Source organism: Chiloscyllium punctatum, chromosome 2 (genome assembly GCF_047496795.1).
Source record: "Chiloscyllium punctatum isolate Juve2018m chromosome 2, sChiPun1.3, whole genome shotgun sequence".
Lineage (NCBI taxonomy): Eukaryota > Metazoa > Chordata > Chondrichthyes > Orectolobiformes > Hemiscylliidae > Chiloscyllium > Chiloscyllium punctatum.
Window position 1 is genome coordinate 106839664 of NC_092740.1, and position 18038 is coordinate 106857701.

General features: G+C 40.5%; 1 protein-coding gene across 23 annotated transcripts in view; it reads left to right on the plus strand.

Annotated features, from left to right (window-relative positions):
- LOC140487612 (multiple PDZ domain protein) overlaps window positions 1-18038 on the plus strand; it is a 359969-nt gene that overhangs the window by 93708 nt on the left and 248223 nt on the right. For all 23 annotated transcript variants that reach the window (XM_072586923.1, XM_072586922.1, XM_072586963.1 and 20 more), the window contains 2 exons: window positions 7795-8001; window positions 9567-9681. In XM_072586923.1, the coding sequence (XP_072443024.1) occupies window positions 7795-8001; window positions 9567-9681 (322 nt within the window). The remainder of the gene's footprint in view (window positions 1-7794; window positions 8002-9566; window positions 9682-18038) is intronic.

Consider the following 18038-nt stretch of genomic DNA (forward strand, 5'->3'; position numbering starts at 1 on the left):
AGGTTGCAGGTTAGGAAGGTGGTGCTAACTTCGAGGGTTGGGACTGAGACAAGGTGGGGGGAGGGGAAATGAGGAAACTGGAGAAATCTGAGTTCATCCCTTGTGGTTGGAGGGTTCCTAGGCAGAAGATGAGGCACTCTTCCTCCAGCCGTCGTGTTGCTATGGTCTGGCGATAGAGGAGTCCAAGGACCTGCATGTCCTTGGTGGAGTAGGAGGGGGAGTTGAAGTGTTGAGCCACGGGGTGGTTGGGTTGGTTGGTCCGGGTGTCCCAGAGGTGTTCTCTGAAACGTTCCGCAAGTAGGCAGCCTGCCTCCCCAATATAGAGGAGGCCACATCGGGTGCAGTGGATGCAGTGACGAGGGAGTCATGGAGGGAGTGGTCTTTTCGGAACGCTGATAGGGGAGGGGAGGGGAGGGAAATATATCCCTGGAGGTGGGGTCCGTTTGGAGGTGGCGGAAATGACGACGGATGATACGATGTATATGGAGGTTGGTGGGGTGGTAGGTGAGGATCAGTGGGGTTCTGTCCTGGTGGCGATTGGAGGGGCGGGGCTCAAGGGCGGAGGAGCGGGAAGTGGAGGAGATGTGGTGGAGAACATCGTTAACCACGTCTTGGGGGGGGGGGGGGAATTGCGGTCTTTGAAGAAGGAGGCCATCTGGGTTGTTCGGTATTGGAACTGGTCCTCCTGGGAGCAGATGCGGCGGAGACAAAGGAATTGGGAATATGGGATGACGTTTTTACAGGGGTCAGGGTGGGAGGAGGTGTAGTCTAGATAGCTGTTGGAGTCGGTCGGTTTATAGTAAATGTCCGTGTTGATTCGGTCGCTCGAGATAGAAATGGAGAGGTCTAGGAAGGGGAGGGAGGAGTCTGAGACAGTCCAGGTAAATTTGAGGTCGGGGTGGAAGGTATTAGTAAAGTGGATGAACTGTTCAACCTCCTCGTGGGAGCACGAGGCAGCGCCGATACAGTCATCGATGTAGCGGAGGAAAAGGTGGGGGGTGGTGCCACTGTAGCTGCGGAAGGTGGACTGTTCCACATATCCTACAAAGAGGCAGGCATAGCTGAAGCCCATGCGAGTGCGTGCCTCTTCGTAGGAAGCATGGGCTCCAGCTATGCCTGCCTCTTCGTAAGCCGCATAGGTTGTTTTTCAAACTAGAGGCCCTATGACCAGTGGAGTGCCACAAGCATCGATGCTGGGTCCACTACTTTTCATTATTTATATAAATGGTTTGGTTGTGAGTATAAGAGATATGGTTAGTAAGTTTGCAGATAACACCAAAATTGTAGGTGTAATGGACAGCGAAGAAGGTTGCCTTGGATTACAACAGGATCTTGATCAGGTGACATCTTGATCAGATGGGCTGAGAAGCGGAAGATGAAGTTTAGTTTAGATAAATGTGAGGTGCTGCATTTTGGGAAAGCAAATCTTAGCAGGGCTTATACATTTAATGGTAAGATCCTCGGGAGTGTTGCTGAACAAAGAGACCTTGGAGTGCGGGTTCATAGCTCTTTGAAAGTGGAGTCACAGGTAGGTAGGATATTGAAGAAGACGTTTGGTATGCTTTTTTTTAATTGGTCAGAGTATTGAGTACAGGAGTTGGGAGGTCATGTTGCGGCTGTACAGGACATTGGCGAGGCCACTGTTGGAATATTGCATGCCATTCTAGTCTCCTTCCTATTGGAAGGATGTTGTGAAACTTGAAAAGGTTTAGAAAAGCTTTACAAAGATGTCACCAGGCTTGGAGGAGGCTGGGGCTGTTTTCCTTGGAGCGCCGAGGCTCAGGGGTGACCTTACATAGGTTCATGAGGGGCTTGGTTAAATAGACAAAGTATTTTCCTTGTGGTGGTGGAGTCCAGAACTCGAGGGTATAGCTTTTGGATAAGAGGGGAAAGATGTAAAAGAGATCTAAGGGGCAACTTTTTCACAGAGGGGATGGTATGTGTATGGAATGAGCTACCAGAGGAAGTGGTGGAGGCTGGTACAATTGCAACATGTAAAAGGCATCTGGATGGATATATGAATAGGAAGGGTTTGGAGGGATATGGGTCCGGTGCTGGCAGGTGGGACTAGATTGGGTAGGGATATCTGGTTGGCATGGACAGGTTGGAAAGGATTTGGAAAGGCAAGGACTGATTCGGGATAGTCAACATGGCTTTGTGTATGGGAAATCATGTCTCATAAACTTGATTGAGTTTTTGAAGAAGGATTTAGGAGTGCAAAGCTGTGGACGTGATCTACATGGACTTCAGAAAGGCATTCAACAAGGTTCCTCACGGTTGACTGCTTAGCAAGGTTCGATCTCATAGAATACCGGGAGAACTAGCTATTTGGATACAGAACTGGCTCGAAGGTAGAAGACAGAGGGTGATGGTGGAGGGTTTTCCTTCAGACTGGAGGCCTGTGACCAGTGGAGTGCCACAAGGATTGGTGCTGGGTCCACTGCTTTTTATTGTTTGTATAAATAATGTGAATGTGAGAGGTATAGTTAGTAAGTTTGCAGATGACACCAAAATTGGAGGTGTAGTGGACAGTCAAGAAGGTTTCCTCCAAGTATGATAGGAACTTGATCAGATGGGATAATGGGCTGAGGAGTGGCAGTTGGAGTTTAATTTAGAGAAATGTGAGGTGCTGCATTTTGGAAAGGCAAATCCGAGCAGGACTTATACTTAATGGTAAGGTCCTGGGGAGTGTTGCTGAACAAAGAGATCTTGGAGTTGCAGGTCGATCGGATAGTGAAGAAGGTATTTGATGCGCTTTCCTTCATTGGTCAGAGCATTGAGTGTAGGAATTAGGGGGTCATTTTGCAGTTGTGCAGGACATGGATAAGGCCACTTTTGGAACATTGTGTGCAGTTCTGGTCTCCCCTGTGGGAACGATGTTGTAAAACTTGAAAGGGTTCAGAAAACATTCACAAGGATGTTGCCAGGGTTGAAGGATTTGAGCTCAGAGAGAGGCTGAATAGACTGTGTCTGTTTTCCCTGGAACATTGGAGGCTGAGGGGTGATTTTATTATAGAGATTTATAAAATTATGAGGGGCATGGATAGGGTAAATAGAACAAGTCTTTTTCCTAGGATGGTGGAGTCCAGAACTAGAGGGCATACGTTTAGGTGAGAGGGGAAAAATTTAAAAGAGATTCAAGGGGCAATTTTATTATGCAGAGGGTGATGCATGAGTAGAATGGGCTGCCAGAAGAAGTGGTAGAGGCTGATACAATTAAAACATTTAAAAGGCATCTGGATGGATATGTGAGGAGGAAGGGTTTTGGAAGGGATATGGGTCAACAGTTGGAAAATGGGACTAGACTAGGTTTGGATATCTGGTCAGCATGGACAAGTTGGACTGAAGGGTCTGTTTACATGCTATGACTCTGTGTATATTAAATGCATGGTGCCTCCCTTTCTCTGACTTTGAAGTCTGTAAATGTACTCCGCGTTAATTAGCATTCCGGAATGACCCTAATCATTTTATTGCTCTGTTTTAACATGACATTTCCCATCAGTACCTATAACCGTAACTAGTCCTTTCCACTCTCCTTATACCTTTTTTCTTTCATTTGTAATATAGCACATCCCAGGATTAAGCTTTAATGCTCGTGGCTTTGGACAATGTCTAAAGGCTCATGAACTTTCTCTGAAACTGCACCCTTAGTCAATGCCCTCTATCCTGCATGCAGGAGGGGAGTTATTTATAGCCCTTTTCCTAGCTAGGGGAAGATCACTCAAGATTGAAGGAATTTTTAAATTTCTCTCAGTAATAAAACACCCATGGTTTCTCTTTGACATCGGTTATAACGTCTTAACAACGTAGTTGGCTGGTCATTAATTTTAAATTGGATTCTCCCATCGCAGGAAGGGCCACCTGGAGCCTGATTTCTTTTATCCCATTGGTTGGAATGTGCATTAGCTACATTTCTGCAGGATTACTCTTTTTAGAGAAGTGTCTCAAAGTGCAGTTGATTATTGGGTAGGATACATGATTTCCAGCATCTGCAGTCATTGTTTTTACCTAGTATATACTTAAAGGCTAGCTGTCCTCAAAGTAGATGTATCCCACATTACTTGAGAGAAGGAAGCATTGTAATTGTGTAGTCTTTGGGTCAGATCTTCTAGTCCTCGGTGATGCCAGAAGGCTGGAAACTTGTAAAAGTTACACAACTGTTCAAAAATCCTGGCAAATCCATATCAGTCTGCTTTACTCTGGAAGATAATTGTTGTACATATTTTAGTGTAAATGCTTCAAACTGAATCTGTATTTAATCCTTTTCAGCTTTAACCCTTTCCAAGTGAACAAGTAAAATTGTGCCACTTGATTTGAGTGTAGGAAAGTGTGAGGTCATCCATCCTCAGACTAAAAGGATAGAAGAGGATATTTTCTAATTGGTGAAAAGCCATAAACCCTGCTGTTTGAGATCTGCTATCTAAGTTTATAAATCAGTAAAATGCCGCTATTAGGTACAGAAAATAATCAAAAAGAACAATGAAATGCTGGCCTTTAAATGTAGAGGTTAGTATAGGTGAAGAAAATAAATGCTTTATCTGTGTAAAACCCTGGTTTGATTACACCTGGAGTATTATGAGCAATGAAGATAGAATGCAGTGTAGATTTACAGTAATGATTCCTGGATTACGAGGATTTGGTTACCAGGAGAGATTTCAGAAGCTATTTTTTTGACATCTGGAGTTTAGAACCTTTAGAATGATTTGATTTAAGTTTTCAAGGCATTTAAAAGGAAAAGACAGAATAGGTCGATATTATTTGTTGGGTGGGATGTCTAAACCTATGGGACAATTATAAGTTTTAGGACCAGACAGCATCGGAGTAAAAATTTGCACTTATAACTGTAAAACTGTAGAAGAGTAAAATCAGGAAACTTGTACACAGAAAAGGTGAAAATTTTGCAAACTTTTCCGCAAATGCCAATTGATTACAGATCAGTTTTATACTTAGAACTGAATTTGGTAAGCAAAAGTCCATTAAAGGTTAGGTTACGGATCAATTATCATTGATCAGTAAATGACAGAACATGTTCAAGGGACTAAATGGCCAACTCCTGTTCCCAGGCTCTTGAATGTTATTTTAAACTAAGGATCTGAGGCTACTGCTACACAGATGTACATAGATTGAAGTGCTTTCTCAACACTGAAAGCCCAAGATTCTTTTCATTTCTTCTTTAAAGACATTCATAATTTCTCCATTAGGACAATGAACAAACTGTTGATCAACTTAAACTGATTCTTCGTGACTGCTTTTTGTATTGTCTTTCTCATTCTTGGAGAGTGAGTAAATGGTATAAATATCTGCCAAGCATTTTGTCTTGACAGAGTTTTATGTATAACTGACTTAAACAGGTAGAGGGATTTTCTTTTAAATCAATATGCCAGGTCCCAGGTAAGCAAATCTGAGTTTGTTTAACTTGAGATTCTAATGATCCGATACAAAATCCTTGACTTTAATAGGATTATTCTATTAGCGAAAAACATTTATGTGCAATCATTTCAAAACTTAGCTAATTCCTGCTTCCCCAGAAGCTGTCTTTGTTTTAAGGTGATCCTCCTTGGCATCTTCATTTGAAGGGGAAAGGATGAGTGGCAGTATAGCATTTGAAACCATGACACTTGCATTTTGATCATTAGTAGATATACAGCATACATAGAAAGATGTTCACTATACAGCCAGAAGTTTTTTTTTAAACAACCCTGGGACTATAGAGCCACGGTTAATACATCAGTTTATTAAGGTCAGTTGGAATAGTACAATACAACAACTTCCATTTCACATGGAAATGCAATCTTCAGCTTCATAAATTTAATTTGTGAAGCAGTGTTCTGAGGCAGGTCAAAGATCCGAAGTTTTGATGCAGCCAACTGTTGAAAGTGACAATGTGTGATGAGCTGTCAGTTGAAGCAAAGAAGACTGACTTGTCACCAGCTCGTTTGGTGTTTCAATGAATGACATAATTCTATGTAGACGTCAACTTCATCCCAAAACTTTAACTTAGAATTTGGCTTTGTTTTTTTTCCCCTGTTTTTCAGTAGCAGTCAAAATCCTTGAGTACCTGTGAGACATTACTTCATTGAATGTCATGAACCAAATATTATGATGTCAGATTGATATTTTCTCTCTCACTCTTTTTTGTTTTAGTAGCAAATAATTTCTGTAGACTTGAGAAGAGTTTGGGACTAAAGCTAACTCAACACCCTCTCCCAGACTATTACTAATTGAATACCTATCCTGATTGTAGGACAACTGTATATTAAATAAATTGGGGATGTTGTCATGCTCAGTTTGCCATCTGCTATAACTCTAGAATGTATAATCCTTGTGTGGAATGTGTTTCAAAATTTCTGTTGTGCGAAGTACTTGTCAGCTCGCCTGCCTGTTTTGAATCGCAAATTCCAATTGAAATGTTAACACTGACAAATTTATTTTGTACTTTGGCTCTATTGTTAAAGTACAGATTTGAGATGGCCCAAGGAATTCCTTATGAACTCAACCTGTAAACCTCTCACAGTTCTTCCTGGAGGTCGTACCTTTGGTAGTTTGGAATAAAAAAACCTTTTACAGAGAGTTTAGTTTAATTTTAATCATTCCCTTCATTTGCTAATAGCATCACTGTTACAACATAACACTAATACCTATAAGTCCGGCTAACTGGATTCTAATAACCCAGGAGAGTATGACATTGCTCTTCCTTCAAGAGCCCTGGCAGGCTACTTCATTGTACTATCTCAAACAGACTATCTTTATACACAAGTTTACAAAGGCAGTACTGTCACAAATACAAAAAGGGAACAAAAACACTGCATGTTCTGAACTAGATAGGTAATAGTGAAGACAATAACTCGGGACAGAAGTTAGTTGATACAGAGTACTGAGTTTTGTTTCGAGTTCAGAATCAAACATTGTTATTAATTTCACAAACGATCAACCGTTTATCACTCAGTGTCCTGTTTATATAGATTCATTGATGTTAAGGCAAATGTTCTTAATTGTCTTATTCTCCCTGCCTGTCTGTTTTCTAGTGTGCAGCAAATGTGTTCTATAATTTAAAAGTACATTTTAGCCTAAATTTTTAAGGTCAAGTTTTTAAGGCTATAAACCTTTTCACTATCATGGTGAAAATTATTCTTGATTTCTCTGTCACTGAGCCATGTCAAGTGCCTTTTTAAAGTATGAGTGGTGTGGGCAGGCACTTTCACTCAGGAAGATGAGGATGAAACTTCGTGATTTTAGAAGTAGCCTGATCTATTTGGTAGCTGTCAACTGAGCTACCCCCTCATCCACACTCCTCATTGTAGAACTGTATCTAAGTAACTTAGTCTTTTTGCTTAACATTCTCTGTTAATTAATTCTCTGTACATGTTATTAGCTGAGTGAACCATTTATGCATGTATACCCAAGGCTAGCTAGCAGATTACTCTTAATATCCCAATTCTATGTTATTTTTTCCACTGTATTTGCTCTTCTCATTTCCTGTCATGGATACTGGCAATCTACCTTCGATGTCCTTTTTCCCCCATTCCTAAATTGATCTTTCAATTGTGAATTTATGATGGCTCCTCAAATCCTTCCAAAAGGACATCCATTTAAAGGTTAAATTGATTAAACTAATTAAAATCTGGCTTTTAGTATGTTTTGTATCTCATAAGTATGAGCATGGAGAAATCGTCATTATCCTTTTATACAGGACGCTTCCTGAGCAAACTGCAAAAATACTCTGCTTGTAATTTGTTCTTTTAGATAGTCAGTGTCCATTACAAATACTTATTTTGCTCTTCATTTGTGCTAAAGGATGGACGTCTTCAAAGTGGTGACCACATTCTAAAGATAGGTGACACGGATCTACTTGGAATGGGTAGTGAGCAAGTGGCTCAGGTGCTGAGGCAATGTGGAAATCGAGTGAAATTGGTAATAGCTAGAGGAGCTGCAGAAGACTCTTTGCCTGCTGCCCCTCAAGGACTTCCTGCTTTACCATCTGTACCTCCTGTAGCGGAAGAGGCAAGTATGATACCTGGTTTTCTTCTGAACACAGGGTGAGAAAAATGTTTTCTAGTTAATGATCTTGTGAGAGGAGAAATACATTTTTGCCGAGCAAGTTTTCAATCATAATTGGATACATTGATCTTAAATTTGAGCAAAGTTTAATCTTTTTGCCAATTTTCACCATAACCTTTGCCTAAACATGCAACCAATTAAAATGGATGTTGAGAATCTGAAAGTAAAAATACCAATAGTTGGATGTAGTTGACAGATTTGGCAGGATCCACATAGACCTAGGGGCACTGAAGGAATGATGATGTATTTCAAAGTCCAGACAGTGAGCGGCTTGGAGGGGAACTTGTAGGTGGTGGTGTTCCCATGTTGCAGTCCTTCTGGTTCATTCTTCCCTCTCACTTTTCACTGTCCATTTTACAAAACTGCTACATCTCTTGGCACTTCCAATTCTGAGGAAGGATCAGCAATTGAAGCCCTTCATAAGCACCGTCAGACCTGCTGAATACTTACCACATTATTAGTTTTTATTTGCCTTGACTGTATTCGTTTAAAAGCAGTTTGGGTACTAAATTTCATTTAAATAGGAATGACACCATTATGGGCTGATCAATTGTGGTCATATTGGTGTACATTACTGTATGAGCTGAAGGTTGTAAATTAATTGCAATAGAAATTGGCTATTGCTGACCATATTTTATTAAGGTATCTTAACTTTAGCCAGAGTCTGTCAGCACATGCCAATAAAATTGAAAATCATTTGAGATCCCTTTCCCTATGCCTTTTTGGCGAAAATAGTTGGAATATAATTTGCAGACATGTTATAATTCCTATACTTAACTTTGGTGATTTCCTATTTGCCATTGAGGCAATTCTGTTAAAAGGATATTTGTATTTCAATAAGACCTTCTGAATGTTATGAACCATCCAAGATTGCTTCATAAGAATATTAGCAGTCAAAATGTGAAACAACCATAAAAGAACAAGACCAAAAGGTTTGCCAAAGAGGTAGGTTTTAAGGAACACCTCTAAGGAGAAGATGGATTTGAGGCAGAGATTTAGGGATGGAATTCTAAAGACTGTGTGGCTGCCATTAATACTGACAGGATTATATGCTTTCTATAAAAGAACAGTAAACAATAAAGTAGCTATATTTCAAAAGGTAATTCAAAGTTGAGTGGTTTACTGTGTCCTACAGACTTGGAACCAAGATTTGTTTTTTTTTCTGTTGATTCCTATTGTTATAAGAGTTGTTGAAAATACTCAGCAGATCAGGCAGTATCTATAAACAGAAGCAAAGAGTATGCTTTCGGTTAATGACCTTTCATCAGAAATAATAAAAACTCATATTCTATCATACCCATTCAGTTCGATGATCTTTCATTAAAACACATTGGTTAACTCTGTTTTTCTGTGACCGCAGATGCTGAGTATCTTTAGCATTTTCCGTTTAATTTTCACATTTCCACTCTCTGGCATTTTGAATCTTATTGAAGTATTTATAGTATAATCATACTTTTTTTGAAAGTGGAGTATAAAGTATAAATATTGCAATTTGTTTTTTTAATTAGCCTGAACCAGTCTGTTGTCAGAGTGTTGATGGTGAAATATTCGATGTGGAACTTACAAAAGATGTTCATGGACTCGGCATAACCATTGCTGGCTATGTTGGTGACAAAAATCTAGGTACTGTAATAACTTCTAAGATTTTTAAATCTGATTTTATACTGTTCCTTTCTTTCTATTTTCCGTGTTCTTTCAGGAAAGAAAGACCTGAATTTCATCGTTATAAAGTTGTTGTATTTCCCACATATCAGTGAATACTGTGGTTTATTGTGATTTTGTCAGCCTTGTTTATTTTGTGGGGATGATGGTTGCACTTCTGATGTGTTTCATGTTGAGGGTGGAGCATTTTTTCACATTCATTTTTATGGCATTAGTATCTTAATTTTTCAGTTGTAGGCAAACCTTGCTTCTGTTGTGAGATTGTACACAAGGAGTTTTCATAGGTAAAAGCAAGGACCGCAGATGCTGGAAACCAAAGTCTAGATTAGAGTGGTGCTGGAAAAGCACAGCAGGTCAGGCAGCATCCGAGGAGCAGGAAAATCAACGTTTTCCCAAAGTGGAAATGTCTGTCATGAGGGGATGCAATTTTTAGGTAATTGGAGGAAGGTTTTGGGGAGGTGTCAGGCATGGGTTCTTTGCTCAGAGAGTGTTGTGTGCGTGGGATACGCTGCCAGCAGTAGTAGTAGAGTCAGATATATTCGGGACATTTAAGCGACTCTTGGGGAGGCACATGATAATTAGTACAATGAAGGATATGTAGGTTAGTTTGAACTTAGAGTAGATAAAAAGCCGGCACAATATCGAAGGCCGAGCGCCTGTACTGTGTTGTACTGCTGTACGTTCTAATATCTATATATATAAAGGTGGATAGTGTGACTTGCAGGGATCTTGCAGCTGGATGATCTTTGTGTGTCTGCTGTCCTCGATGTTTAAGGAGAGATTTGTTAGTCTATAGATGTTGTTAGAAATTTGGCGAGTTGTTGCATTGCATCTTATACATGATATGTGTAGCAAACATAGTGGTGACTTGGAGTGTGAATGAAGCTTGCTGTTTTGACCTAGATGAGTTTGAGCTTCTCTAAATTGGTGCAGCTGCAAGTGAAGGATACTCATCACACTCCTGAATTGTTTTGAAGATAATGGAAAGTTTTTTGACAAGTTGGGTGGCGAGTTCGTGCAGAATATCTAGTCCCGAACCTGATTTTGTAGCATGGATAGTCCAATTTAAGTTCCTGGTCAATGGTAACTCTCAAAATCTTGATGCTTGGGTTTCGGCATTGCTGGCACTCCTAATTAACATGTGGATTTTTTTTCATTCATGGAATGTGAGCGTTGCTGGGTGTCCAGCAAGTACTGCCCGTCTCTAGTTGCCCTTGAGAAAATGGTGGTGAGCTGCCGCCTTGAACTGCTGCAGTCCATCTGCTGTGGGTTGACCACAATGCCATCAGGGACAAAATTGTTTGAATTTGATGCAGCAACGGTGAAGAAATGGCAATATATTTTCAAAGTCAGGATGATGAGTGGCTTAAAGGTGCAGTTGCTAGTCTTGTTCTTCTAGATGGAAGTGGCAGTGCGTTTGCAAGATGCTACCTGAGAATCTTTGAAATTCTGCAGTGCATCTTATAGATAGAAGACACTGCTACTACTGAGTGTTATTAGTGGATGTTTGCGGATGTGATGCAAATAAAGTGGGCTGCTTTGTCTGGCATGGTGTTGAGCTTGTTGTGTTGTTCAAACTGAATCCATCCAAACAAGTGGGGAGCACTCTATCACATGCTTAATATTGTAGGTGGTGGTCAGTCTTTGGGGAGTCAGGAGGTTAATTACTGTTACGCTGCTGCTCCTTTAACAAGAGTATTTTGTTCTTGTTTTTTTTAACAAGAGAGGTTGTAAAGGCAGAAGTGTTGAATTGTCTACTTTAACAGTGGCAGGGGAGTGGTTTTATTCTATTTTGGTTTAATTTTAGCAGGCATTCAGAAGTTGCTGCAGTGCAGAAAGGTTCCAAGCTTCCGCAGATGGTTCCTGATTGTCTTTCTGTCTGAAATCTCTTTCGGAACTGTTTCCTCCTGTGTTGAATTTACCTCTTGCCAAGGCATGTGTTCATGGGATGTTACAGGAGTTGGAACAGCTCCTTAGTTAAGTTGCTATATTGAATCGGTTGGGTTTTCAAATAGTTGTTGCTCTAAATTCTCTTTTTTTTTGTTTGTGTTTCGACTGTAGTGTTTAAATAAATTCTGTTTGCTTCAAGTGGTTTGACCAGCTGCATCACTCTTGGAATATCCACTTCACGTCTGCCTTTAAAATAAGAGAAGTTAGTGTCTGGGCTACCTTCTTAAAATATTTTGCGGGGATCTAACCTGGTCCGTAACATATTGGGGGCTATTGTCAGGATTGATTTGAAAGTTCCAATTTGGGAATGCGGTTGTTGGATTCAAAGGTGGCAAATGGTAGATGTTCATGTCTTTTGTTCCGCGTGTTAAATTCAGTTGGTTTAAACAGTACTCATGCTCTTTCAATCACTTAGAGCTTTTTGGAGCTTGAAGAAGTGACTTTACAAAAGGTGAACAAAACAAAGCTGCTGGAATTAGCAGACAAGCTGGTGTTGGAGTTGCCTTCATCTATGAGAAAAGGAGAAATAATTTAGCGATAGCTCCGCATTTAGATTTGCTGGAAATGCCATTAGAATCTTTTGGAAATGGCTAAAATTGAATTGAAAATGAAGCAGCTTGCATTATAGGGAAAAGAAAAAGAAAGAGAAAATGGAGTGAAATAGTTTTGAATTATGATTACAAGCAGTAGATAGAGAATAAGAACGAATCACCCAGACAGAGCAAAAAGAAAAGGACAGAATCGCTTTAGCAGAACAAAAAGAAAACGAGAGGAATGCCATAGCAGAACAGAAAGAGAAAGAAAGAGAGCTTGAATTTCATAAATTGGCAGATAGACAGGAAAGTTGGCTTAAAAGGATGGAGGTGAAGGTAGAAGGTAGGCTTAGTGAGGAAGATAGTGAGGATGAGCCAACCCATCGTAGCCAAAGACCTGGTGGGGATCTGTTTAAACAAATCCAAACATTGCCTAAATTTAATAAGAATAATGTTGAAGCCTTTTTCATCTCTTTTGAGAAGGTGACCAAACACATGCACTTGCCAGTTGTCACGTTGGTTTTGTTGATCCAAGCAAAACTTGTAGGTAGAGCCTGTGAGGTACTTGTATCACCATTAGAGGAGATATCTGAGCAGTATGAGGAGATGAAGAAACCAACCTTAAGTTCATATGAGTATGTACCAGAAGCCTACAGACAATGTTTCAGGAGTCAAAGGAGGGGCCCTGGTCAAACATACTTTGTTTGATCCTTTCAAACTGAATGTATTTTTGATGGGTGGATAGGGCATTAAAAATAGAGCAAATATTGGACACTCTTAGGGAGACGATTATTTTGAGGAGTTCAAAAATTCACTTCCTGAAATAGTGAGAACTCATGGAAGAGCAGAGAATTAAAATAGCAGCCGAAATGGCTGATGACTGAGTTGGTTCATAAATCAAAGTTTGGCTTCCAACATCAATTTCAATTCATGAGAGATAGAAATTGGGGAAAAGAGAAATCCTCACATGATAAAGGAAAAGTAGATCTTGGTGAAGATCATAAAAGTAAGTCACCACAAGATTAAAAAGGAAACCCTTGAAGGGGAAAGAAGTTGAAAAGCCCCAGTACTTTCACTGCAATAAAGTAGGCCACATGTATTTTCCTAACCCATCAGTATTGATGGGTTAGGAAAAACACCAGGTAGGCAGATGTAGGAAAACAGGATAAGCCAGTGAATTTTGTTGAAGTGGTGAGGGAAAGCACAGTGGAAATGAAAATGCTACACCAGAATGTACAACCTTGTTGGAAGTTGATTAAGGAGGAGGTACCAGGTGGTCTTAAACCATTTACTTGCGAAGGTAAGATTTACTCACATAGGCCAGGAGCAACAGGTAAAGAAGTTACAATATTAAGAGATCATGTCAATCTTTGATGGTAAGAGATGAGATATGTAGCTTAGAAGTTGAATGTGGAATTCACGGTGAGATTAGAAGTGCTCAGTTATGTAGAGTGAGGTTGAAGTGTCCAGTGAAATGGTATGAGTACTGGAGAAACTCTTGGCTCCAGGATTACAATTTGTCCTTGCTAATGATATAGCTGGGTCACATGTCGGAGTGCTGCCTACTGTGGTTGAAAAGCCAGTGGAAAATCAGACAACTGAAGATTTACGGGAAGCATATCCTGAGATTTTTCTTGACCGTGTGGTAATAAGGTCACAAAATCACCAATTGAAACATGACAAATCAAAGAATACAGATAAGAAAGTTGAATTAGAATTATCAATTACCATGTTTGATCAAATTGTGGGACCAAACAGGAACAGGTGAAGGACAGAGTGGATATTTTTAGCTCAGAAACTAACTGAGTTACAACAGAAAGATGAAATATTGAAGCAATTGTATCAAAAAGTGTACACTGAAGAAGAATCTGCATGATTCCCCGAGTCCAACTATCTTAAAACAGATGTCTTAATGAGGAAATGGAGTCTATCACATATTCAGGCAGATGAGAAATGGGCAGAAGTTCATCAAGTTGGATTGCCAGTGGGTTAAAGAAAGGAGGTCTTGCGGGTAGTACATGAACTACCAGTGGGAGGTCACTTAGGGGTAAGAAAAACTCAAGCTAAAATACAAAAACATTTTTACTGGCCTGGACTGCATAAGCATGTAGTTGAATTTTGCCAGACATATTGTATATGTCAGGTAATGGGAAAACTGCAGGCCTTAATAAAACTTGCACTTTAATACCCATTCCTACATTTGAGGAACCATTTACAAGAGTCTTAATTGGTTGCATAGGACTCCTACCTAAAACAAAAAGTGAAAATCAGTATTTGTTGACAATAATGAATGTGTACACTAGATTTCCAGAAGTCGTTCCATTTCGCAATATCATAGCTAAAAGGACTGTAAAAGTTACTCAAAACTTTCACTAGATATGGGCTACCCATAGAGGTACAGTTAGATCAAGCGTCAAGCTATACCTCAAAATTATTCAGGGAAGTTATGGACAGTTTAGGACTAAAACAGTTCAAATCCATGACATACCTTCCAGAAATGCAGAGAGTGCTAGAAAGGCTGCATTAGGCATTAAAGACCATGTTGAAGGCTTATAGTCTAGACAATCTGAATGATTGGGATAAAAGAATTCTATTTGTAATTTTTGCCATGAGAGATGGACCAAATGAATCGACCAAATTCAATCCATTGAATTATTGTTTGGGCATGAATGATCAAGAAGAAATTTGAGTTAGCATTCAGAGACCACATATTTGGACTATGTCAAATTTTAGGGAATGGTTAAATAAAGCAAGGGAGTTGGCTCGACAGCATTTAAAGGTATCTTATGATGAAACAGGAGGCAGCCAAGAAATCAAAACGTGCAATTTTGCTAACTGAGTTAGTGTTAATTTTACTTCCAGTGATAGGTGAACCTTTTAAAGTAAGGTTTAGTGGACCTTATCAAGTCGAAAGATGATTAAATGAAGTGAACAATTTGGTAAGGACTCCAGACAGAAAGAATGTGCTCAAAAGGTATTTTGACAGGAAAGGAAAGCAAAAGGAGAATATGTTACTGTTTGCAACACAGTGAAGAACCTAGTTCAGACTATGTCGAATTGGACATTGGTAGAATCCTTACAGTGTGGAAACAGGTCCTTGGGCCCAAAAGATCCACACCGACCCTCCGAAGAGTATCCCACCAAAACCCATTCTCCACTACTATACAATTACCCCGACTAATGCACCTAACCTAAAAATCCCTGCACACTGTGGGCAATTTAGCATGGCTAATTTACCTAACAAGCACATCTTTGGGTTGTGGGAGGAAACCAGAGCACCCCACACTGCTAATCAACACAGCAATGAACCTGCACAGTTACTGCCTTTGCTGTTTGAATTCATGTATAGCGGGACATTGGAGTGCATCTGGGAAAATTAACGAACAGTGAAATTCACAACTAATCTTGGAGGAACCAGTTTGGGAGAGGTAACAACACAGGAACATCTAAGTGAATATTTTTAAGTGTTGCTTTACAGTGAATAAAGTGGGTTTGTTCTTGATTATATGTTTTATTGAGATATGTCTCTGGGTTAAAATTAAAAATTTAAGCCATAAGTATTAAGTTAGCCTGGAGCAGTGTTTTGTAGAGGAATAAGACAGTGCTATTTTCTGGGTTTGGAAATTTAAAGAAGAAGAAATGGCCTTTAGAGTGATATGCTCTTCTTGCCGGATGTGGGAGTTTAGGGAGAGTTTAGATGTTACTGAGGATTATATTTGCAATAAATGCCATTGGTTGCAAATCCTATCAGATTGAATGGATCGGTTGAAGAGACAGTTAGAGGCAGTGAGGAATTTCCAAGAGCCAAGGGGGTGGGATGGATGGCAGTTATAGGAAGGGAGAAAAGTTGCAGGTGCAATGCTATGAATGGGTTAACTCCAGGAAAGGTAGGAGAGGTAGGCAGGTAGTGCAGGAGCCTCCTGTGGCTATCCCCATTTGAAACAAGTTTGCTGTTTTGGAAATGTAGGGGGCGATGGATTCTCAAGGGGAATGTAGCTCGAACAGCCATGTTTCTGGTATTGAGACTGGCTGTAATGCAATGAGGGGTATGTGGGGTTCCAAGAGATCAATTGTGTTGGAGGACTGTCTAGTCAGAGGCACAGACCGACATTTCTGTGGCCAGCAGCGAAAAATTAGAATGGTGTATTGCCTCCCTGATGCCAGATCAAGGATGTCTTAGAGAGGGTGCAGAATGTTGTCAAGGGAGAGAGGGACCAGCAGGAGGTCATTGTCCACATTGGAACCAATGACATAGGAAGGGAAGAGGATGAGATTCTGAAGGGAGAATTTGGAAAGTTAGGCCAGAATTTAAAAAGGAGGTCCTTGAGAGTAATAATATCTGGATTACTCCCGGTGCTATGATCCAGTGAGGGTAGGAATAGGAGGATAGAGCAGATGAATGCATGGCTGAGGAGCTGGTATATGGGAGAAAGATTCACATTTTTGGATTATTGGAATCTCTTCTGGGGTAGAAGTGACCTGTACAAGAAGGATGGATTGCACCTGAATTGGAATATATACTGGCAGGGATATTTGCTAGACCTACTCAGGAGGATTTAAACTATTAAAGTGGGGGGTTGGGACCCAGGGATATAGTGAAGAAAGAGATCAATCTGAGACTGGTACGGTTGAGAAAAGAAGTGAGTCAAACAGTCAGGGCAGGCAGGCACAAAGCAGAGAACAAGTTAGAACTGATAAATTAAACTGCATTTATTTCAATGCAAGAGGCCAAATAGGCAAGACAGATGAACTCAGGGCATGGTTAGGAACATGGGACTGGGATGTCATAGCTATTACAGAAACATAGCTCAGGGATGTACAGGACTGGCAGCTTAATGTTCCAGGATCTAAATGCTACAGGAAGGACAGAAACGGAGGAAGAAAGGAGGGGGATTGGCATTTTTGATAAGGGATGACATTACAGCTGTACTGAGGAAGGATATTCCCGGAAATACTTCCAGGGAAGTTATTTGGGTGGAACGGAGAAATAAGAAAGGGATGATCACCTTACCGGGATTGTATTTTAGATTCCCTAATAGTCAGAGGGAAATTGAGAAACAAATTTGTAATGAGATCTCGGTTATTAGATTAGATTTAGATTAGATTACTTACAGTGTGGAAACAGGCCCTTCGGCCCAACAAGTCCACACCGCCCCGCCGAAGCGCAACCCACCCATACCCCTACATTTACCCCTTACCTAACACTATGGGCAATTTAGCATGGCCATTTCACCTGCCTGCATACCTTTGGACTGTGGGAAGAAACTGGAGCACCCGGAGGAAACCCACGCAGACACGGGGAGAATGTGCAAACTCTACACAGTCAGTCGCCTGAGGTGGGAATTGACCCCGGGTCTCTGGCGCTGTGAAGCAGCAGTGCTAATCACTGTGCTACCGTGCCACCCACAATCTGTAAGAATAATAGGATGGTTATGGTCAGGGATTTTAACTTTCCAAACATAGACTGGGACTGCCACAGTGTTAAAGGTTTAGATGGAGAAGAATTTGTTAAGCATGCACAAGCAAGTTTTCTGATTCAGTATGTGGATGTACCTACTAGAGAAGGTGCAAAACGTGACCTACGTTTGGGAAATAAGGTAGGGTAGGTGACTGAGGTGTCAGTGGGGGAGCACTTTTGGGGCCAGCGACCAAAAGTTTTAAAATAGTGATGGAAAAGGATAGACCAGATTTGTAAAAATGAAGTTCTAAATTGAAGGAAGGCTAATTTTGGCTGTCTTAGGCAAGAACTTTCAAAAGCTGATTGGGGGTAGATGTTCGCAGGTAAAGGCATGATTGGAAAATGGGAAGCCTTCAGAAATGAGATAGCGAGAGTCC